The sequence below is a fragment of the Gymnoscopelus microlampas genome (assembly GCF_963454915.1).
Source record: "Gymnoscopelus microlampas genome assembly, chromosome: 8".
Taxonomy (NCBI): Eukaryota; Metazoa; Chordata; class Actinopteri; order Myctophiformes; family Myctophidae; genus Gymnoscopelus; species Gymnoscopelus microlampas.
Genome location: NC_139945.1, coordinates 8,789,024 through 8,813,286, shown reverse-complemented (window position 1 = coordinate 8,813,286; position 24,263 = coordinate 8,789,024). Strand labels below are relative to the sequence as shown.

Sequence of the window (24,263 nt, the reverse complement as noted above, 5' to 3'; positions counted from 1 at the left end):
TTCCAGGTCTTAATGGGTTTAACACTCATGTCAGCGGTACGGTAGTTCTGCCCAGAGCACAGAGCAGAGATCATTTATACTGTAGGTGCTTCAAGGACAAACTGAACCATAACGAGATAGGCTGTATCAAAACAATAGCTAATAGGCCTACTGGAGACATCTAGGCCATTGGCTCTCAAAGTGGGGTCCGGGGACCCCCAGGGGTACTTGAGGTGGTTCCAGGGGGTCCCCAGCTAAATGATGGATAGGAATGGAATGGACCCTTATTGGTCTATAACTCTGAGAGTGTACAAATGGAACCAAATGGACCCTAACGGGTCCATTTGGTTCCATTTGTACACTCTCAGAGTTAAATTAACATAGATTTTACAATATGAATTGGGGTCCCAGAGATAGAAATGCCATTAAATGGGGGTCCGTAGCCCTAATGCATGTTAAACTGGGGGTCCTTGAAATCAAAATGGTTGAGAATCACTGCTAGAGCCGTAAAAAATCTTCTCTTATGGGGGTCCCTGGCATATCTTTTGAAATGGGGGTCCGCGGGCTAATAAGTGTCAATTTGGGGGTCCTTGACATGAAAAAGTTTGAGAACCACTGATCTAGGCTCTTGCAAGCTGTCAAATATCAGAATGTATTGTAGAAGTATTATAAGTGATGGTGCAATATAAGGTTAGATATAAGCAGCCATATCATTTCTTCCTCACTGTCTAGAAGAGGGTCTGTATGTCTGCCTGAGTCTGTTGATCCGGAGCTAATATCGCAAACCTCAGCGATCAGCGCATCATTTCTCGTTTCTCGTGACCAGTAAGCCACACAATAGGCCACACATCAAAATCTTAACCACTTCATCCATTTATATGTTGGCTAATCCATAGCAGATAATACAAGCTCACAGCGCGGCACAAAGCGAGCTAGTGCATCTGCTATTTTTGAAAATATTTGAAAAATATTTAAAACGTTTGGAAAACTTTGAAGAATGTTGCATTTTTTTAACGCAAATCTTCTCTTCTGGGGGTCCCTGGCACAAAACCTTTTCAGATGGGGGGTCCGCGGCCAGATGTATGGCAACTTGGGGGTCCTTGGCATGACAAAGTTTGAGAGCCACTGCTCTAGAGTGCACGAAGCCACAGAGAAGTGTTTTTCCCAGCACCCACCACCCCCTCGCTTGGCACCATCACAATGTTTTAGTAGTACAGACAGTACTACTAAAACTGAACAAAAAGGGCAAAGGGATCATGTTGTTCTGCCTCAAGCTATATCAAGTTGATTAGAGTGATACTATGTTTATTTGTATTTCTAACTTTGCCTACTGTATGTGTGGAATTTGACTTGGTGCTCACATAGAATACATTAGTTATTAAAAATAACCAAAATGGAGAACAGGGGTCATGCATTCTGAGGTGATGCTGGCTGACCAGCATACCAGTGGTTCACAACTTTTTTTGAGGGGCCAGTACCTACTACCAACCTATCCAACATCCCTTTCATTTCAATGTGGGCTGTTTCTGCTCTGAATGTGAATGTTTTGTTTCTATACTGTGTTGTTTATCATTATAAAACATGTCATTGAGGGGGTATGGTGGCGCAGTCGGTAGCACTGTCGCCTCACAGCTAGAAGGGCCTGGGTTCGATTCCCGCAGGGGACGCTGTGGGCGCTGGGGGCGTGTTCTCTCCTCCGCGTCATCAGTGCCCACACCCATAGGTGGGGTTGGCGAAAGGGCCTACTCTGTGTGGAGTTTGCATGTTCTCCCCGTGTCTCCTAGGGTAGGGACCCTCACAAAAACATGCAGTAATCCTGGTCACTATACTGCCTCCCCCTGGTCAGCCGGGGCGCCTGATGGAGGGGAAAGGAACTGGTTGGAATAACGTGTTCCTTCCACGCGCTACGTCCAACCAGGAAAACTCTCCCCTGTCAGGTGACAAGAAGGTCAGTTGGCTCTCATGCATTGAAGTAGGCATGAGCTCGGCCCTGACCTCCCCAGGTTGGCAGAGGGAAGGTAGTGCCCAGGATTACATAGACAATTGGCACTGGGTGTAAAAAATAAATAATAAACATGTCATTGAATGCCAAATAACAGATTTTATGTTAAACTGGTCTGTTAAAAATAGTGTTATTAGCTACTACTTCCCAGGGAGAAAGAGCGAGAGAGAAACCCTAACCCAAACCCCAAAACTATTATACGGTGACAATTTGGTGCAGGTACAAAACAAGAATCATTCTCATTAATGGATCCACTGTAAGATACAGAAGATCAGTATGGATTGTGGTTCATGATTCTGTGTCTCTCCAGACTCTAGTGCATTGGTTCTCAAAGTGGGGTCCGGGGACCCCCAGGGGTCCTTGAGGGAGTTCCAGGGGGTCCCCAGCTAAATGATAGATTAGGCACCAAATGGACCCTTATGGGTCTGTAACTCTGAGAGTGTACAAATGTAACCAAATGGACCCTAACGGGTCCATTTGGTTACATTTGTACACTCTCAGAGTTAAATTGACATAGATTTTACAATAGAAATTGCGGTCCAAGTGATAGAAATGCCATTAAATGGGGGTCTGTAGCCTAATGCATGTTAAACTGGGGGTCCTTGAAATTAAAATGGTTGAGAATCACTGCTAGAGCCGTAAAAAATCTTCTCTTATGGGGGTCCCTGGCATATATTTTGAAATGGGGGTCCGCGGGCTAATAAGTGTCAATTTGGGGGTCCTTGACATGAAAAAGTTTGAGAACCATGGCTCTAGTGGGTTCATTTCCAAGACGTCTTTATACTGTTCTCACAATGTCCACGGTACTATTATTATGTTTGTTTTAACACATTCACTGCCAGGGGTTTTCTAAAACGGGCTGTAGCTTCTGCCAGCATTTTCAAGCATTCTGACTAATCTTTCAAGAACGCCGTTATACGCAGGGCTGTCACGATTACACATTTAAGTTGACGATTAATTGTCACTCAAATTATTTAACGATTTAATTGTGTGTTTGGTCATTGAACATTGGAACATTATGAAAAACAAAAGAATCTGTTTGCCTTATAGGCTTCGTGACCAATACATTGCACAGGGCAGATCTGACAAATAATTAAATATACAAAGAAATTATTGACATATTTACTAATTTTGTACATGTAAAAATGCCAGAAATAGCTGATCTACAAGCTTACAACGCGTCACAAAGTGACGCGTTGTAAGCTTGTAGATCTGCTATTTTATATATTTTTCAACATGGAAACGGTTATGCAAAAATAATTGTGATTATCTCAAATAATTGCGTTTAGACAATTATGTAATAATTGTGAAAGGCCTGGTTATACGCCGTTGAAAATAGCATGTTTCGCCAAAAATACATAGTAAAACACAGGAGCCAAGATACATAATATATATATATATTTTTTTTAAGAGAATGGATCGGAACAGTAAATCTCTGGATCACGTTTTCTCCTGGTTCTGTGTGGGGAAAAAAAAGATCTCCGTCAATGGCAGTGAACAGGTGGATCTGAAATTACGGAGATCTCCGTCAATGGCAGGGAACGTATTTTCAGATGGGTGTCAAATACATATGAATTTTGGGTCCTTGACATGAAAAAGTTTGAGAACCACTGAATTAGAGAACGTCAGTCGACAGTCGCTCTCTGACTGATGATTCTGGGCAGCATACAGAGCTTTAATGAATGTTAATTGTTTAAAATCCCCTAAATAAGACAGCTACAGATACTGTAGGTGTCCTGAAAAGGAGGAAATTTGCCCGCAAACGATCTGAAAGTGTTTTTATGAACCGCTAACGTTGGGGATTAACCCATTAAGACCTGAAGCCAATTCTACAAATGTCATCTAAATCCCAACAGTATTCTGAAAAAAAACGTATGTTTCTACAGTATATCAGTGGTTCTCAAACTTTTTCATGTCAAGGACCCCCACAATTATATGTATTTGGCCGCGGACCCCCATCTCAAAATATTTTGTTCCAGGGACCCCCAGAAGCAAAGAATAGCGTTAAAAATGTTCGCTTTAAACAATATATATTCAAAGATGTGCACACATTTTCACGATATTTCAAAAATAGCCAAAGTGTAAAATAATGCTTTTTAGCTCAAATCAAAAAGTGACACGGATACGTTCCAGGTCTTAATGGGTTAATCAAGGGATGGAACTGGCCAGCCATATCAGACTCTTGCTACTTATTTACCATAAGTGCACCGATAAACGCCAGCGGCCATGGATTCACGAACCACGCCTCACTTGACTGCATTTGTGGATGATGAAAGTAAGTCTAATGACGAAAATATGCACTTGAATATGCTAAACTTTCATTAAAAGACAATAAACAAACACGTCCCAAGACCAGCTCAACCCTGAAGTAATATTCTTGGAATGGGCCGGTACCCCACACATACAGTATAACTTTTAAAGGCCCCGTCCCCTCTCCAACACTCACACACAACTATTATAGACATTTTCAGACCGATAATAACACCAGTGAACACTCTAACCTGACTTGAACTCCCTTTGTCTCCTATATATCAAAATGACAAGAAAGGCCGTTGCAGTCCAGGTCGCCCATGAAAATGTAATGCGAATATGAGATGGATCCAAATGGAGCCTATACATATGCTAATGAGAGGATAGAGAAAACGTTTTACCGTCCCCATATATTTTCTGTGCATACTCTCTCTCTTTCTCTCTCTTTCTCTCTCTTTCTCTCTCTCTCTCACACACACACACACACACACACACACACACACACACACACACACACACACACACACACACACACACACACACACACACACACACACACAGACACAGACACAGACACACACACAGGGATAAGGAAAACGCATCACATTTTACTAACACATTTTATACAGCAGCAAAAGGCTTTAAAGTTAAATAAAATAAAATTGCCATCATTAAAAAGCCACAAGGTGCCTTTAATTCTTTGACTGCCAGATATAAATAAATAAATAAATCACCCAGTGCCAGTGATTTTTTTCGTTGTACTACCTTTTCAACTAGTCACAGAATATTTATCTCCAATATGATCGATCCCGGTTTCCTATTACAGACCCGAACGTTGCTAATCATGGAGGGTTTCACTGTGCTTCCGCCAAAAGAAAAGAAAATGTCATTGCGACCCCCCCCGCTCGCTTGTTATAGGCTGTTGAAAATATCATGTCTCGTCAAAAATGCAGGGGACGTGACCAGGCTGTGATGTCAGCCATCTATGACATATCCATGATGTATGACTCCACATTTGGGTCTCCAAGGTTTCAGCTTGAACATTTTGATTGAATACTTTATTAGAGAAAAGGAGGGGAAGTCGGCACACTTCTAGCTCCCAGTAGAAAAAAGTTGTATTCAATAAATATGACAACGTTTCGACCGCCAAGGGTCTTCATCAGGTCTGAACCAGACAGGGCCTGCTGGTTGTCCATGTGTCCCTCGCACAAGGCTAAATAAAGAAAAGACCAAAAGGTGGCCGAGCCTTTTGCGTGCGCCGCCGGCAGACCGTGGAATAACCTTCCCCTGGACATAAGAGCTGTGCCCTCTGTTGATAATCTCTCAAAAACTGTTAAACACCCACCTGTTCAAACAGGTGTTTACTTCATTTTTATGTGCCTGCTCATGCATTTGTCTCATGTCCTGTCCTGACTCCTTACTTGCGATGTCCTTTTAATGACTTGGTATTTCATTTATCATTCATGTATTCGTCTTATATATGCTTTTATTATGATTATTATTATGTATTCATTTTTACCTGTAAAACACTTTGTGCTAAACGTACTTACTTACATCGTTGCTAAACTCACATAATTAGCCTATGCTAACTACAAGACAATACATGGCTAGGTCTTGTTCTAACAAGAGCTCATTGATCTCAAGAGAAATTAAAATGGAACAGGGAGGACTCATCCCACAGCTGCCATGTCTGATGCTCTTTGATGTTGAGCAAGTGGCTTGAACTTTGTGCTGACATGAGGCCCACTTTATTGGATATACACCAGGGGCCAGTTGCACCGCCTCACACTAAGTTCAAACTTAGCCTAGTTATAGCTTAAATGACTTTTAAAAAGCCATTTAGACCGGGAAAGTATTGGTGTCGTTTTTAGATTTCTTTGGGCTATTCAAAAATAGCAGATCTACAAGCTCATAGCGCGGCACCGAGTGCTGCGCTATGAGCTTGTATATCCGCTATTTTTTGAAAAATCGTGAAAATGTGTGCAAATATAAAAATAAATAAAAAAAAGTTAAATATTTTTGTTCCAGGAACCCCCAGAAGCAAAAATTTTAGTTACAAATGTTTGCTTTGAAAATATATATTCAATGATTTGCACACACTTTCACGATTTTTCAAAAAATAGCAGATCTACAAGCTCTTTTAATAGCCAAATAAATCTAAAATGACAGAGATGCGCCCCCGGATTGAATGGATTAAGCTATAATAGGCTAAGTTTGAACTTATAGTGTGAGTTGGTGCGACTGTCCCCTGGGAACTGGTCCCTGGTCAATTCAGAGGATGATTTCACTTAGTAGCTATTATTGATAGCCATTTTGATGCTGGTGGAGAATACATTAATATTTTCAATATTTGCATATTTTCTATCCCCCAAGATCTGTACAATGTTGATGTGACTCAAAGACATAGACAGGGAGTCATTAATTATGCAGGTGAACCTCGGTGTGAGTGTGGAACATGGCCGTTTGATGACGTTTTCATGGAACGCATTTTTAGAAAACTTTGTCCAGAAGAAGCTTTGAGTATGACAGCTCTTTTTTTTTTTTGTAGATCAGAAAGTAGATTGGCTATTGTTGGAGGATGGATGGATTATTAATGAATCATGAGTATGACAGGCAAAGCTAAGACGGCTCTGCGGGCATTCAACCGGCCATTTACCATTTACAGTAAGTTAGTCCAACAAGCCACGCTTTCATGTCGAGCACCCCCAAATTAGACTGAGAGAACGAGAGCAATCCATGGTCTCGAAGGGCGGATCCAAACCCAGGCGCCCGGAGCAGCCGCGTCCTCCGATTGCTTCACCAATCTATGTCCCCGCCTCCCCCCCCCCCCCCCCCGGTCTGTGCACGGAGCAGACTGACGTCACCAAATTTAGAGCGACGCCCCTCTGCACTCTGGTTGGTTAGGAGTTAACAAGGTCCTAAGACCATCGTTCCTGCACCGTTCGCCCAGACTTTTTTCTTTTAAAACAAAAAAAAAGGCTGGGATTCCGAGGCTACCCCCAAATTGATATGTACTTGGGTTAGGGTTGGCCACGGACCCCCGTCTGAGAGGATGATGTGCCAGGGGCCGCCATTAGACAACATTTGTATATTACGGTAGTTTTTCCAAATGATTAAGCATTTTTCAAGAATTTTCAAATGTTTTGAAAATGGCCGATTTACAAGCTCACAACACGTCGCACTGCAATGAACTGGTTTAAACAGATGTTGATGCTATATTAACAAATTTAGCTGGGTACCCCCTGGAACCCCCTCAAGGACCCCTGGGGGTCCCGGACCCCACTTTGAGAATCACTGAGAGTCTATAGATCTATCTATCTATCTATCCTTTTTAATCTTTTCTCTATGGGTACGTAATGCTTGTGATTTTACAGCTACATTCAGAACTTCTGGGATTTGACTCATTGATGCTAGGTTTTATTGGCGGATCAGGGAAGTGGGTTTATCATATAATTAAGCTCAGAATCCATCCTAAAAAAAACATTGCGTACAACATGCACACTGGTGTATGTACAGCCAAAGCCGCCGCCTCCACACTGAAAAACACAGCGAGGCAGTGCTGCCATTCACCATTAATGTTATTCCAAACTGGTCTCAGCCTACAAACCTAATTTTAAGCCTGTTTAAAAAAAATAAAAATAAAAATATATATATATATATAATCAGTTGAATACAACCAAAGCATGCTTCATTTTGCAGTATTATGCATGTAAATACTGTTGACAGGCCAAAGAATTTACCTCAAAATTCTTCATCAACCATTTAAACATTTTTATCAAATGCGTGTCTCTGCAAGACTGGACTCATTTCTAGCCAGCATCCTAATCCTGTGGTGTGTATGTGTGTGTGTGTGTGTGTGTGTGTGTGTGTGTGTGTGTGTGTGTCTCTCAGCTTGGCGCCTGTCCTTTTTAACCCTTTCAGGACCGAGAACGCATCGGTGTCATTTTAAGATTTCTTTGGGGCTATTCAAAAATAGCAGATCTACAAGCTCATAGTGCGGCACCGATTACTGCACTATGAGCTTGTAGATCTGCTATTTTTGAAAAAAAAAACTTGAAAATGTGTGGAAATCTTTGAATATATATTTTTTAAAGGAAACATTTGAAACTCAAATCTTTGCTTGGGATTCTGCAAATGTCTTCTAAATCCTAACAGTTTAAAAAATATATATATTTGGCCGTGGACCCCCATCTCAAAATATTTTGTCCCAGGGACCCCCAGAAGTTGTAACAGAGTTAAAAATGTTCGCTTAAAAATATATATATATTCAAAGATTTGCACACATTTTTCATGATAAAAAAAAAAAGCGCTATGAGCTTGTAGATCTGCTATTTTTGAATAGCCCAAATAAATCAGATAAAAAGAGTCGACACAGATTCTTTCCCGGTCTTAAGGGGTTAAAAGGAGACATTCGATTCAGGCGAGACACTTAAAGCTCCAGCACACAGTTTCACAACGGGGGGGGGGGGGGGGGATTTGAGAGTTTCTCTCTTTCCTTCAATGATATATACATGAATATAAACTAGAAAGGTGCATGTCAGGCAGAAATGGCTCTGGCTTACGGCCAAGATCTGCACCGGACTTTTCAAAGCACGTGTATGCGTGGAAATGGCTGCGCGCGTATACAGTGCGTTTGGAAAGAACCAATTGATATCAATGATACCGCGGCTACATCGAAGTTTCCACAGACGCGACTTGGGGAAGGTTTTACCAGTAGGGATCACATTTGAATTACATTGAAAGAAAGTTTCAATTAATTGCAACAAAGTTACACACAAGGCAAGGAAAGGAAAGTGTTTTTGTATAGCACATTTCAACAACAAGGCAATGCAATGTCACAAACGTCACTTTGAAATAGCAAAGAGAAAGGGTGAGGGCAGGGACACACGCACATGCAGACTCATTGGCAGAGGGCCATCATGAGATAAGATGGGGGGGAAATGTTGTCATAATTAAGCCCCATTAAATTAATGAAAATTAATGCACATCCTCTGTTCCTTGGTGCTGAGCCAAAAGAACAGTACATTCAATGCATCCCCTGATCAAGCAGGCAGGCTCTATTATCACAATGGTAACATTTCAGCACTTGCACTGGAAACTACGTTCAAACCTGGGGTAGAAGAGGAAAGTTCAGTCCCCTCCTCCCTCCTTGACCACCCCCCTCTCTCTCTCTCTCTCTCTCTCTCTCTCTCGCTCGCTCGCTCGCTCGCGTTACGTTTACAATGTTAACTTAGGCAGGGGTCATCAATAAACCCGTACAGGGACAGATGAGTCTGTGACAAATTCTAGATGTAGTTTTTACACCGTAATGTTTTTTAAATTTTTTATCATAAGACCCAATTACTGAATGTCAGTGTCCAGGTGTTCTTCAGAATGTGTGTGACACTGATTTACTATGACACTGTGTATGGCACATTAGGGGTCCACTAGGACAGTGGTTCTCAAATGTTTTATTTTTAAGGACCCCCATAACTCTGAGAGTGTACAAATGTAACCAAATGGACCCGACACACTCTCACAGTTACAGACCTGTAATGGTCATTTAGGGATAGCTCTTTATGTGTGTCTACTCATTTTGTATGTCCGTGGCAAAAATAGAATTTTGACAAAAATGTCCACTACAAGCCAGCATGGCGATGACCCCTTGATTATAGGTATCTGCCCCCCCCCCCCTCTCTATCTCTCTCTCTGTCGTTACATTTACAATAATGTTAACTTATAGGTATCAGCCCCCTCACCCCCTCACGCTATGATTACAGCCAGACGCGTCGCTAGGTCTCTACTAGGTCGGGGGCGCGTGCATGTGCCCCTCCTCCCGGGCGCGCGCGCGATTTTTTTCGCGGATTTCGCGGATTAGGGTGCTTTTCCCCCCGTTTTTTGTTACTTTATTTTGGTTTTAGGGTTAGGGTTAGGTTAGGGTGATTGATATATAATTTAAAAAAATAAAATAAACTTTTAATTTTTTTAGTTTTTAGTTTTTTTTTATTGGTGGCTTTGGACAAAACATTGGTGGCTATAGCCACCGAAGCCCACCCCTAACGACGCCACTGATTACAGCAATGTTGATGTATTTGGTCTCTCGTTCTCTCTATCTTTCTCTCTCTCCCCCTCCGTCTTGTTATAGTTTGCTCTTAGGACACAGTAATGTTAATGTGACGTATAGGTCTTGTTCTCTCTCTCTCTCTCTCTCCAGTTACAATAATGTTCTCCCTCCCACTTGTATTGTAGACCATTAGCTTTAGGTCTCTTATATCTGGATCGACTTACATCTCTTTGTGCACCTTCTGCAAATGTCGATTGACGTTTGAAGTAGTTGCAATTCCATCTGTGATTTACATATTGCTTTACATGATGATTTGCATACTGCTTTTTTTTGTCTTGTCTTCCACCTCGTAATCTTTAAAACCGAACGATATAGCTGCTGGAGTCCACATTTTATTCAACCTGGCTTCCAGCAGCGACGGCAACACGTGTAGCACAGGTGCTATACTACGTTATGACAGGTGTCACTGACGGCCGGGATTCCTGACTAAAAACATTCATAGTTGATTTGACACTTTTTAAACATTTAAATATTTCGGCTCGCCGTAAGGTATTAAGTGAAAAGACTTGAATTTTCAATTCAAGAGGGCTCAAGTCAAGTCACAAGTCTTTGGCGTTCAAGTCTGACGTCTTTGGCTTTCAAGTCCAAGTCAAGTCCAAGTCTATTTTTGATTTGACCAAGCAAGTCTAAAGTCATCAAAATCGGAACTCGAGTCTAAGTCGAGTCTCGAATCTCGAGTCCAAGTCCCCACCTCTGGTTTCTGAATAATTAGGCTGAAAAGTAATCTGTGATTGGCCCCTGGACTTTGATGTCAGTCCATTAATCCCGCCCCCTCTCCTCTCTGCCCCTCCCCTATCCATTCCTGGAGGGGGGGGGGGTCCCTCAACAGCGACACCCGCAGGCAAATATATATTTTTTCATTGCAGTTAAAAAGGCTTTAAAAATCAGAGATCCTGCCATGGATCACTGGAGTGGATTTTTCAGTTAAAACTTTGAATACACGTTTGAAGGACCATGATAAATACTTTTAATGTGTAATGTGTTTAATGTGTAAACTGAATGTCATGAAACCTTTAAAATATTACCTGATCTAAAAGTGCGTGTGACCAGACTTTTCAAAGCGCGTGTATGCGTGGAAATGGCTGCGCGTGTACAGTGCGTTTGGAAAGAACCAATTGATATCATTGATACCAGCTACACCGGGCGCGCGGATACGCAGGCTTTAAAATAGGACTGGATTGTTGCACGACCAACGGTTCAAGAGATGAAGGCCAAAGCTATGATTAGCCAAAATTTGGGGCAGAGGTTCTTCCTTAGCCCGCTGTGAGTGTGCATGCACAGTTTCACGCCGATCGGTCCAACGGTGCCGGAGATTAGCCGTTTACAGGCGGATGGCTCTGGCCTGGGGCCAGCCAGCCTGGCGGAGACAATAAAGGGGGATTGGCAGAAATAAGCAACACATAAGGAAGCTGGACTAGCTGGTCATGCATGAAAAGCCAGCTCCGATTTTACGTACTGTATACACGACCATCTGGAGGCAACAGACAAGAGTTAACCCATTAAGACCGGGAACGCATCTGTGTCGTTTTAAGATTTCTTTGGCTGTTCAAAAATGGCAGATCTGCTATTTGCCTTTTTTTTTAATGGTGGAACATTTGTGCAACTCTTTGAACATATGTTTTAAAGCAAAACATTTTTTAACTCCGATCTGTGCTTCTGGGGGGGGGGGGGGGGGGGATCTATGGGGCGGAATCTGCCAATGCAAATGCGTGAATTCGAGTGAAAGATGCGCATGAATCCACACATTTGTATTGACAAAGCATTGGCAGATTCCGCCCCATCTAACTATATAAATGGCGAGCAACTTCCGCACCCTCGGTGGTGACACCCCACAGCTCTGTTATCGACTAAACAACGCACCGCCAGACCACATGTCGCCTACTGACTCGCCACGCCGGCCGCGCTGAATTTACGCCTCGCGTAGGGGACATCTCACTGCTCACTACACCGTTTCCACCGCGCAACATAATTAATTCTACTCACCAAATGTCGGACAAAACGGAAGGGGAGCCCGCTTCGTACCGTTTACCGTGCGCACGCCCTCATCACCACAACAGCAGCCAGCCGCTGCGGGTTTTTTTTCCTTTTTTTCAAAACTTTTTTTTTGGTCACCATTTTCTCCAGGCACCATTTCTGGTGTAACGTCGGGTGTTTCTTTTCACCAGCCAATCACCTTTCACGTTGCCACGTCCGTTGCCACGTCGCGCTGACGTACGCTAAACAAGCGCTGCCGTGCGCACAATGCAAACGAGCCCAAAGGCGCGCAAAAATAAGCCGCACATTGCTTAGACACAAAGTCAGACCTGGCAACGCAGCCTACGCCAATCATGTGTGAGAGATCTACAAGCTATGGGCCAGAGACGCCACCGTATCTTAGCAACAACTACAGCGCTCACTCTCATTGGTCGTGTCACGCTAACAGCAGTCTCCAGACAATGGCATCGCAGACAGCTTGCTGTTACTGCTGTAGCCATCACAGGCAGTTGCAGCACGACGGACAGGGCGCTGTGATAGCTGCCATGTCGCTAACGCTAACCTGGTTGTCATGCCTGCAGCGGCTGTGCAATCACTTTGTCAACAATGCACGTTCGTGTGGTGAATGTCTATATTGCTGCTCAGTTCGTCCATTGTAGATGGTGTATGTTTGTGTGTGTCTTCTGGAGAACTATTTAGCTCCACAGCAACTACAGTAACTAACGTAATGGCAGGACCGCCCCGTGCAAGGCATGTTAGGCTGCATTATGGTCATGTAGTAATTTCAGATAATTTCGCTCCGATTAGAGCAGTGTCTATCAACCCTTTCACGCCGCCCCCCCCCCCCAAATACACGTACTTGATCTGGGCCCCCCCCCATTCTGTTTGACTCCGTTCCACAAGTAAATATTGTGAAAATAGCCGATCTACAAGCTCGAAACGCCTCACGTTGACAGGCTTTGTAAGCTTGGAGATCAGCTATTTCCTACATGATTGCCTCTTTCTTACATTCTTTGCCAATGTGGCCCATGTTTTCATAGCATAGTTTATTGACTACTTCTGTTGCAGAAATGGCCATTTCCTTTACTTTCGGTTTTTTATTGTCTCCGCCAGGCCGAAAGGCATGGCGCAAGACTATGTTTCACCCCCTGTCCGTCCGTCTGTGATAGCTAATCTCTCACATCGTTGACTTGATCGCAGGAAAATAACAGCCCGATGTGGAGAGTCAGTGAGAGCTGGATAAACGACGTAAAATGTGTCAAAAGGAGTCTGTACGGCTGTCGATAAATGAACACATGACGTCGGTGGGAGAGGAGATATTGTGTCTTTTGGACAAACTGCAGCGTGGTGCTGATGTTTGTTGTGTGAAGCAGCTTAATGTCAGAGTGTTTGGCTTGGAGCGCCTCAGTGCGGCTGCAGAGTTCATGTGCAACCTCTTCCAGAGAGACACAGAGACACTAGAAACTCTGCTGGGGAAAAAAAACACTGCTGGGCATTGACTTTCCTATGGACATTGATCTACACACTGCAGGTATATCTGCTACACACACAACATCAAACTACACACTGCAGGTATGATGCAGCGTTTGCATTACAGCCAGCATGCCAGCGTAGTTCCCATATGGTTTCAAGGTGGGCTAAACCATATGGACCCCATGTCAGCAATGTCAGCGGCATCCACTTCAGTCCCAACTGCGATGCCCATGCAGGCTATAAGTAGCTTCTACCTGGCCCTTAGGTGGGCCCCAACTAGCCATGTTTATGTGGGACCAAGGCGGGTCCTAACTGGGTTTGCCCATGCAGGCTTTAACTGGGTTCTACCTGGGCCCTAGCTGTACCCTAACCAACCACAGTGCAGTGCCCATCGCTCCAATTGTTGTGACGTCAGGGCTCTCAATACTGCACATTGGTGGAGGAGGAGGGTCCGCAGGGCGACCGCACACATCGCTGAACCAATGGTAGCCCACGGATGTTTCCTCTGTGGATTTACAATCTGCCCCTCTATGCCACATATCATCCGCACTACAGGGTCTTCACTGACCGAGCCACGGCCCCACTGACCCTCATGACGCTACGCCACTTAAACGTGCGGCAGCATGCGCTGGGTTGCCAGGTTTGCACAGCCTGCGCCAGAAACAAGCAACCACCTTCATGAAAAAAAAAAAAACACCGAAATGGTCCGCAATGTTCCAGGGGTGTCCCCGCGCGTCCCAACACTCCACAGGGGGTCAGTGGACCATCAGGGGGTCCGCGGACCCCCTGTGGACCCCCTGAAACATAACAAATATTATTTCTTCAAATTTTTTCCTTTTTCAAAAAAACTTTTCCCCAGTTTCACTCCGGCGATTTGGGTCCCCCAATATACACACGGCCACGCTGGGCCCCGTGCGCGGCTGGGGTTGAGGGGGGCGTAGCCCCCCGAAACTCTAGTAGGTAAAATAAAAGTGTGGTGTGACCGTGCCCTTAGATCAGTGGTTCTCAAACTTTTTCATGTCAAGGACCCCCAAAATGACACTTATTAGCCCGCGGACCCCCATTTGAAAAGATATGCCAGGGACCCCCATAAGAGAAGATTTTTTACGGCTCTAGCAGTGATTCTCAACCATTTTAATTTCAAGGACCCCCAGTTTTACATGCATTAGGGCTACGGACCCCCATTTAATGGCATTTCTATCACTTGGACCGCAATTTATATTGTAAAATCAATGTCAACTTAACTCTGAGAGTGTACAAATGGAACCAAATGGACCCGTTAGGGTCCATTTGGTTCCATTTGTACACTCTCAGAGTTACAGACCCATAAGGGTCCATTTGGTGCCTAATCTACCATTTAGCTGGGGACCCCCTGGAACTCCCTCAAGGACCCCTGGGGGTCCCCGGACCCCACTTTGAGAACCAATGCCTTAGATAATGTATTTGGCCGCAGATCCCCATCTCAAAATGTTTTCGGCACTCGTGCCGCGCTATGAGCTTGTAGATCTGCTATTTTTGAATAACCAAATAAGAAATCTAGAAACGACAGAGATGCGTTCCCGGATTGAATGGCTTAAACCCTCAGTAATATTGAACAGATAGTTCTCATACAGACAGCAGAGAGCTCCTTCAGCCTGACGGGGCTCACCACCACACAGATGATGTGCCAGCCTTCCAGCCAGCACTTTACATTAATTACTGTATGTTATCATTAGATAACAGTGGCACTGATGTCATCCATGTTTTTTTTCCCCGGTGACCATATATATATATATATATATGTAGGTCACTGATGACATTGGCTGCTGAGTGATGATATGCTTACATGATTGGTGACTGATGTGATCAATTTTATTATCCTGGTCATTTGTCTCAATATGTCATGTGTTCTCCCCTGGGTTATAAATGCATTATATCATGTCTTGTGCAGCTGTCGATAGCGCTGGGGTCCTGCTATGTACAGGACACTGGATAGGCCTCCGTTCTGCCTATTGGACAGTGGTGGAAAAAGGGCTCGCATTTTTTTACTCAAGTAAAAGTATCAATACCGCGATGTAGACGTACTCTGTTACAAGTAGAGGTCCGGAATTCAAAATTGACTTGAGTAAAAGTACAAAAGTATTGGTATGGAAATGTGTACTTAAATCTACCAAAAGTAGAAACTACTCATTATGTATATTGTCTCATTTCACAAGTTTTCAAATGGATACAAATCTTTTGAAAGTAGCAGATCTGTAAGCTTGTAGATCTGCTATTTTCAAATGGTCGAAATGTATTCACCTGTTTCCTAGGCTGTGTGTGTTCCACTTCCTGTCGATTTGATCCAATGAAATCCAATGAAACTGGTCAGATGACCAATGATATCCAATGAAATCGACAGAAAGTGGAAAACACACAGCCTAGGAAACAGGTGAATATAGGGCTGAAGTGGTTAATGTATGTTTTGAGCTAATAATCAAAATCTATGAAGTAACTAGTAACTAAAGTTTTCAAATAATTGTAGTGGAGTAAAAGTACAACATTTGCCTCTGAGATGTAGTGGAGTAAAAGTATTGGAAATTGGAAATACTCAAGGAAAGTACAGATGTGCCATTTCAAAACTTCAAATGTCCTGCCATCGCCAAGACAGTACATTTTCAGGGGATTCCCAGGGCAATAAGAGGGACAAAGAAGGGCATTTAAAATGCTGAATTATTTTGATGGTCACTGCTTTTATGATGCTAATTAATTTGAGCAACTGGTCAAGGACCTCTTCAAATCACCTTTCGCCTCATAATGAGTCTGACACCTTCTTCAACACACATTCTTTTGTTCTCATGTATATGGATGTCTGTTGAAGGGAAAAACGGGGGTGTGTAGTGACAACTTATTTTCAGGGGCAAAACAGTGCATTTTTAAGGGCAGAACAGGGAGGAAAAAAATGCATTTTCAGGGCACTTTCAGGGAAAGAACAGTAACGTGTGAAGTTTTGAAGTGGCACATCTGTATAAATACCTCAAAATTGTACTTAGTTACTTTCCACCACTGCTCTGGGTTCCTTTGATGGGGTTCCAAATGGACCCTCACAGGTCTGTAACCCTGGAGTGTACGAATATCCATTTGTTACACACACACACACACACACACACACACACACACACACACACACACACACACACACACACACACACACACACACACACACACACACACACACACACACACACACACACACACACACACGATTGAGAACTGGTCTAACAGGCCGACAACACAGAAATGACCTACACTCTATACCATGGGTATCTCTGCTGATCAATGGGTTTCTATGTATTGAGTGTTGGATAAATGAATACATGTATCTACATGTATCTATTGATCACGTAGATCAGATATATTTGTCAGCGAGGAGGACAAGTGGAGTGGAAGAGCAGTGGTTCTCAACGTGAGGTCCGGGGACCCCCGGTTCCATGGGTGTACGATTGATAGTTGGTAAAAGGTACTGCTCTGTATAACTGTGAAAGTGTACATCTTACAGTTATAAATGGATAAATGAACACTGAGCATTGTGCGTTGCACTCCCACCTCTTTTTTAGTGAGGGATTCTGTGCTAAATAATACTGCTCATGCATTGTTATTTTGTAGTGTCGGCATATCGTGCTTATTGCACTGGTTCATATGATGAGAAATGAGATTGCACTTCACAGCGACATTCATTTAAAACGGGCTCTCCTCCTGTTAAAGTGAAAACATCACTACATTATTTCTGTGTATTTGTTGTCGAGATGATATTCCATTAGCAGCATATAACTGAGCTCTGTGTGTGTGTGTGTGCGTGTGTGCGTGCACGCGTGCGTGTCATGTTGCAAAGTTTCCCCCAGCGACTTCACTTATATATGGCATTTAGATCAAGTATAGGATGTCCATGTACAGTACTATATAACATGTGACATGGTTCAGCTTGGTTACATTCTGCATCACCAGCTAACTGTTGAATGTATAAGTCGCTCGGGTGGCGCAGTGGTAAAGTCCTTGCCCAGCAAGCACTACAGAGGTTGTGGGTTCGAATCCACCGTGGTGCATCCGGCTTTGTCGAGCGTCTAGTGTTCGGGGGAGGGAAGCCGGTCGGGGAGGGTGAAATGGGTCATTGTACGTACTCCTACGGGCTGGGGCGGCACCTGTCAGCAGGGAGTGTTGGGCGGGAGGAGTATAGGGACGAGGGGCCCTACGTTCTCCTGGTGGGGGCTCCTCACTGGCAGGTGAGTCAGTAGGATGCGACAACACAGAAATGTGTGTCGGGAGGAATCAATCGGCATAGCGACCAAATTGGGGAGAAAAAGGGGTCAAATATAATTGGCTACTCTAAATAAAAATAAAAAAACTGATTATGTAAATCTTTTCAACTCCTTCCAATTCACCATTTTCCAATTATAATCAGTCTCCTTGGATATGACACGATTTCACGTTTTGTCAGTGACACCTCGCTTTTTCTAAAAAATGAGATTTCTGCAAAGAAGTAAATCCGATCTTCACGTAACTTCATTTTCCGTGACTGGAGACCCGGGGGCTCTCTCTGTCTGGGTAGATTCCAGACAATTTAGATGAAAGAAACAGCACTGGCTGCTGTAAATGCAGCCAGTTTGTCACCGTTCTTTTTTTTCTTTTGTGTCGTAAATGTGTGAAGACAGCAAAAAAAGGCTTATTCAATCAGTTTCCTGCTGTTCTTCCCTTCAAATCAAGTGTCTTGAAAAGTCCCCTCCTTATCTTTTCCCCCCACAGAGGCAAGTGAGTTTTTTTCATCCTTAGATGTCTCTAGTCTCTAGGTCTAGGATATCAGATTTCACGACGCTGTGATAATATTGGAGGTCAGTCAGAGGTAACTATGCAGGAGTGATAAAAAAAAAACATATCGCCACACTCATGGCTCCCGAGACCACTCATAGTACCAACACATGAATGCAGATGAGATCCTCTCTAACCAGGGGAAATTCCATCATATCCAACCATCCGTGCGTGCAGCGGAATATTAATTTAACCCTGGGAGTGCAGTATAGGCCTATATAATAATACAGGATGACCTGATGTGCTCCACGTCTCCTAAATCCCAACAGTTTTCTGAAAAACGTATGTTTCTATATCAGTGGTGCTCAAACTTTTTCATGTCAATGACCCCCAAAATGATATGTATTTGGCCGCGGACCCCCATCAAAATGTTGTGTTCCAGGGACCCCCCAGAAGCAAATATTTCAGTTAAAAATGTTCGCTTTAAAAATATATATATTCAAAGATTTGCACACATTTTCACGATTTTTCAAAAATAGCAGATCTACAAGCTCGTAGCGCGGCACTCGGTGCCGCGCTATGAGCTTGTATATCTGCTATTTTTGAATAGCCCAAAGTGTAAAATAATGCTTTTTAGCTCAAATCTAGAAATGAGACAGTTCCAGGTCTTAATGGGTTAAGATGGGAAATCATGCGTGTCATTTTTAGATTTATTTGGCTATTCAAAAATAGCGCTATGAGCTTGTAGATCTGCTATGTTCTGAAAAAAATCATGATTATGCAAATCTATATATGAATGAATTTGAATATGTATATTTTTATATATTTTTTAAAGCGAACATTTGTAACTCAAATCTTTGCTTCTGGGGGGGAGGTCCCTGGAACAAATTATTTTGAGATAGGGGGGTCCGCGGCCAAATACATATCATTTTGGGGGTCCTTGACATGAAAAAGTTTGAGCACCACTGATATAGAAACATACGTTTTTCAGAATACTGTTGGGATTTAGAAGACATTTTGTAGAATCGGCTTCAGGTCTTAATGGGTTAAATAACTCCCACTCAGAATTCAATGAACACTGAGCATTTGACTGTATGTGAATGAGTAGGAAGACGGAGGATTTCAATTTAAACACGAGTTGTTTAAATCGTTGTTGTTCAGAAAGGTTTCTGTGATGCGTGCTGTTAGTGGAGTTTCAGAGATTCAGTTGAGTAAAAGTTGAGATTATTATTGTGCTTCATATGTGGTGATATTTCAAGGTACAGTCACAGTGTGAGGGTCATGAGATCGCTCATAAGGATGGACAACCTTTCATTTCCATTTCGTATATCAGTTGTCAGACTGGATGTGTCCTTTTTTAAATTAGCAGTGTATGATGTTTTGTTTGTCTGTGCTACAGTATGCGCTCACTGAGGGATATTGTGACACAAATCCTCTCATTTCACGATTGCATAATTTAGTGCCATTTCAATGAAACATCCATTTGAACGTGTCTTGGCGTGTGCTCGAGGCAGACAAAACAATACGCAAATGCACCTAAGCATTAACACAAACATACTCAAACTAAAGTGTCAGCTGCATTTAACCACATAAAACCCTCTATACTTAGTAAAACGGGTCTGAGTTGGCTCTGTACTTTGTCTGCTCTTGTTTCCTTCCACGCTACTGAAAATAGCCGCTCAACAAGCTCATAAGCAACGTGTTATGAGCTTTAGAGTGGCTATTTTCAGCCGGAATAGGGATGCTATAGGGCTCAAGTGTCTAACAACACACTAGTGGAACAGTTCCGATGAGGCGCTAACAGGATATGTGTTGTAGAGAAACGAGTAGTTCTGCTCTTACAGTAATGCTGTAATACTTTGTAACCTTTTTCCGGAGGGAAGGGGTCAAAAAGTGCATTGACTGGATTACATTTTGTAAAATAAAAAAAAGTATAACCGCAAAAAAAGGGTATTTATTAAACTAGGCAACTTTAATATCATATTATACACTATATTATATAATTGAATATTCAAGTACCTTTTTAACACAGAATCAAATGTTGTATGGTCATGATTCGCCAGCGGCCTGGGTGGCTTGGTTGCAGGCTTAACATTATTTGTATCAATATTTTCGGAAATATCTACGGGAAAAATGTATAGGTTTTCTATCTGTGGCACCACAAAATGGCCGCCACTCCTATGCCCTGTACTCACTGTCACCTGCACAGCTGTTTACACTCCCTCGTTAGTCCTGCCAATCCGTTCACCTCGGATCATTCCTCCTTGACCAATCAGATCCAGGCACCCCAGCATTCTACACACCTGATGATCGATCCCTCACCAACTCCTGTGTGTATTTGAAGCAGTTTACTATGTCTGTTCCATTTAAATCAGTTCTCTGTGTTTAAACCAATATACTAGTTACCTCCGTGTTCTGCCAGATCCTAGATGTTGTAAATGTGTGTTTCTTGGCCTGGCTTGATTGCTGTTTGTTTACTGTGCTGACATCGCAGTGCACTATATAAGGTCAGCCTAATGAAGCCTGCCATGTTTTTACACTGCTGGATTATTATTTTGTTATATGAACCGGAAAACAAATTAGAAAATCAACCTATAGGCTTGCATTCCCCAACCCTACCAGGACCTGACCTGCCTTGCCTTCTCGCCTTCGTCATCTCTCGTCATCTCTGATACACCGTGACAGCGTGTGAGAACACTGTCACACTGGTTGCACCGTTCTCCACTGGTTGCAGACAGAACAATAGTTGGTGGGCTTTTCCCACAATATGGCTTACATCGACGACGATCCATTTAAGACTGTAAGAAATGGTGGTCCCCAGGATTTGTTTCCCCATGTTCATTGTTTACCTGGTATCCTTATAGTTTCAATGTACAGTTTGTGGTTTAGACCAGGGGTCTTCAGCAGGGGGTCCGGGCCCCCTAGGGGGTCCTCAGAGTTACCACAGGGGGTCCGCCAAATCTTTGCGTGATAGGATTTTTTTATTTTACCTTAACCACTTGAACCCTAGCATCCCTTTTCTGAGGAGAACTTAAGCCAAAAATAGCCGATCTACAAGCTCACAACGCCTCGCACTGCGAGGCGTTGTGAGCTTGTAGATCGGCTATTTTTGGCAAAGAGGCTATAGGTGTAGAGGGGAAAAAAGAGCAGACCAAGTAAATAAAAAATGTTGAATCTGAAACACAATTTTGAAGCAGGGGTCCCTGCTTCATCTCTCTCTCAGCTAGGGGGTCCTTGGCCTGAAAACGTTGAAGACTCCTGGTTTAGACAGATGGTAGGTTCATGGTTTACCTGGTATCCTTACAGTGAAGCAATCAATAGGCTATCAATCAAAGCACTAACAGATCCGTTTAGGCACAAAGCACTTATGCCTACTAGTAGACTTACTTCAAAACGTGAACACATAATCGTAAAGAAATGTGTCACCCATACAGCAGACACACCAACACAGCGATCACATTGAATTAATGTAACGTGTTGCCACCTCCATGGTGGGAGCACAATAGAGTGAAAGTGAGTGAGTGACAACTCCAGCACCACGGACAGTTCCCCAGTGGCTGAACGAATTAGGCTAATGAATGTTGCCAGTGCATAACCCATTAAGACCTGGAACTGTGTCATTTTTAGATTTGCGCTAAAAAGCATTATTTTACACTTTGGGCTATTCAAAAATAGCAGATATACAAGCTCATAGCGCGGCACCGAGTGCCGCGCTATGAGCTTGTATATCTGCTATTTTTGAAAATTTGTGAAAATGTGTGCAAATCTTTGAATATATATATTTTTAAAGCGAACATTTTTAACTCAAATCTTTGCTTCTGGGGGGTCCCTGGAAAAAAATATTTTGATAGGGGTCCGCGGCCAAATACATATCATTTTGGGGGTCCTTGACATGAAAAAGTTTGAGCACCACTGATATAGAAACATACGTTTTTCAGAAAACTGTTAGGATTTAGGAGACATGTAGAATCGGCTTCAGGTCTCAATGGGATAATGATCAACTGAAATGCAACAACAGACCTACGTGTGTGTGTGTGTGTGTTTTATTTAGTCCTTTCACTCATCATTAGCCGAGCTGAAGGCGGCAATTGTGATCTGCATGAATCGTGCTGAGAACCCCGTCCTCCCATTCATTTTGGCACGCTGTGCTCGCCGAAAGCGAACCTCTGTCGCTCCTAGAACGGCAGCAAAACGAATACAGCTCCACGCTTATTGTAGGCCTGTGTCAGCCTGTAGTTTTAAAATATGAATGCATTTGGAAGTTAAGTGTGTGTGTGTGTGTGTGTGTGTGTGTGTGTGTGTGTGTGTGTGTGTGTGTGTGTGTGTGTGTGTGTGTGTGTGTGTGTGTGTGTGTGTGTGTGTGTGTGTGTGTGTGTGTATTTTTTTTTCTTCTTACATTTGTAAAACAGTAAAATGTTTGTAGGGTACTGGGCAATCTGGATGGGGGGGTTACAAAATCCCATCTGAGGGACATTGCCCCTAAATCGTGGTTCTTAACCAGTGGTCCTTGAGGGGGTTCCAGGTGGTCAACAGCTAAATGATGGAGAGGAGTTGGTAACCAAATTGACCCTTATTAGATCTTTAACTCTTGAGAGCGTAACATGAAACCATGGTTTCATGTTACGCTCTCGAGAAAACATCTGCATGACTTAACTTACAAGAAGTCTCCACAATTAGAGAATGTAGAATAATCGTTATTTTGACAAAATCCTATCCAATGATAACTATATATTCAAACTCTTGGGTCTGAGAGTCTAAATCTCATCAAACGGTGGTTCCGTGGCTCAAATGGCAAATAAAATAATGGACCCTAAATGCTTGAAGCATTATTCTACACTTTGGGCTATTCAAAAATAGCAGATCTACAAGCTCGTAGCGCGGCACCGAGTGCCGCGCTACGAGCTTGTAGATCTGCTATTTTTGAAAAATCGTGAAAATGTGTGAAAATCTTTGAATATATATTATTTTAAAGCGAACATTTTTAACTCAAATCGTTGCTTCTGGGGGGTCCCTGGAACAAAATATTTTGATGGGGGTCCGCGGCCAAATACATATAATTTTGGGGTCCTTGACATGAAAAAGATTGAGCATCACTGATATAGAAACATATGTTTTTCAGAAAACTGTTGGAATTTAGGTGACATGTAGAATCGGCTTCAGGTCTCAATGGGTTAGGGGAAAGGCTGACAATGGCTGGATGGCCGAAACGTTTGTCCCTTGTAGCCTAAAAGACATGGAGAAGTAATCATAATTAGGGGAGAAACTACAGCGAAAATGGTCAGTTGTAGTTTTTTTCCCCCGTTGGGCCAAGTGATGTAGTGCCATAGGAAATTATAAACAGCGTGTGTGTGTGTGTGTGTGTGTGTGTGTGTGTGTGTGTGTGTGTGTGTGTGTGTGTGTGTGTGTGTGTGTGTGTGTGTGTGTGTGTGTGTGTGTGTGTGTGTGTGTGTGTGTGTGTGTGTGTGTGTGTGTGTATAAATATAAGTGCTTAATGGACTAATAATAATAAGCAATATCTTTTCAGGCGCAGCTTTGATGAAGAAACTGACCTGCTGACATTCTCACAGAAGGGACCCTCCCAGACAAGTATGGGGTCGCCATGGAAACCACTTCTTTTCCTGTCTATCATCAGTGGCCTTTCAGGTAGGTAACCTCCGGGGTTATATCTGTGGGACTGAAGCCCAGCGGTGCGGTACACACATCGCTCTTCTGTGATTATGA

The 24,263-nt window shown here is 43.1% G+C and overlaps 1 protein-coding gene across 2 annotated transcripts in view; it reads left to right on the top strand.

Annotated features, from left to right (window-relative positions):
* The window catches only part of cntn5 (contactin 5), a 400,683-nt gene that overhangs the window by 81,059 nt on the left and 295,361 nt on the right, over window positions 1-24,263 (top strand). For both annotated transcript variants that reach the window (XM_084063872.1, XM_084063871.1), the window contains exon 2: window positions 24,067-24,185. In XM_084063872.1, the coding sequence (XP_083919998.1) occupies window positions 24,131-24,185 (55 nt within the window). In that variant the 5' untranslated portion in view covers window positions 24,067-24,130. The remainder of the gene's footprint in view (window positions 1-24,066; window positions 24,186-24,263) is intronic.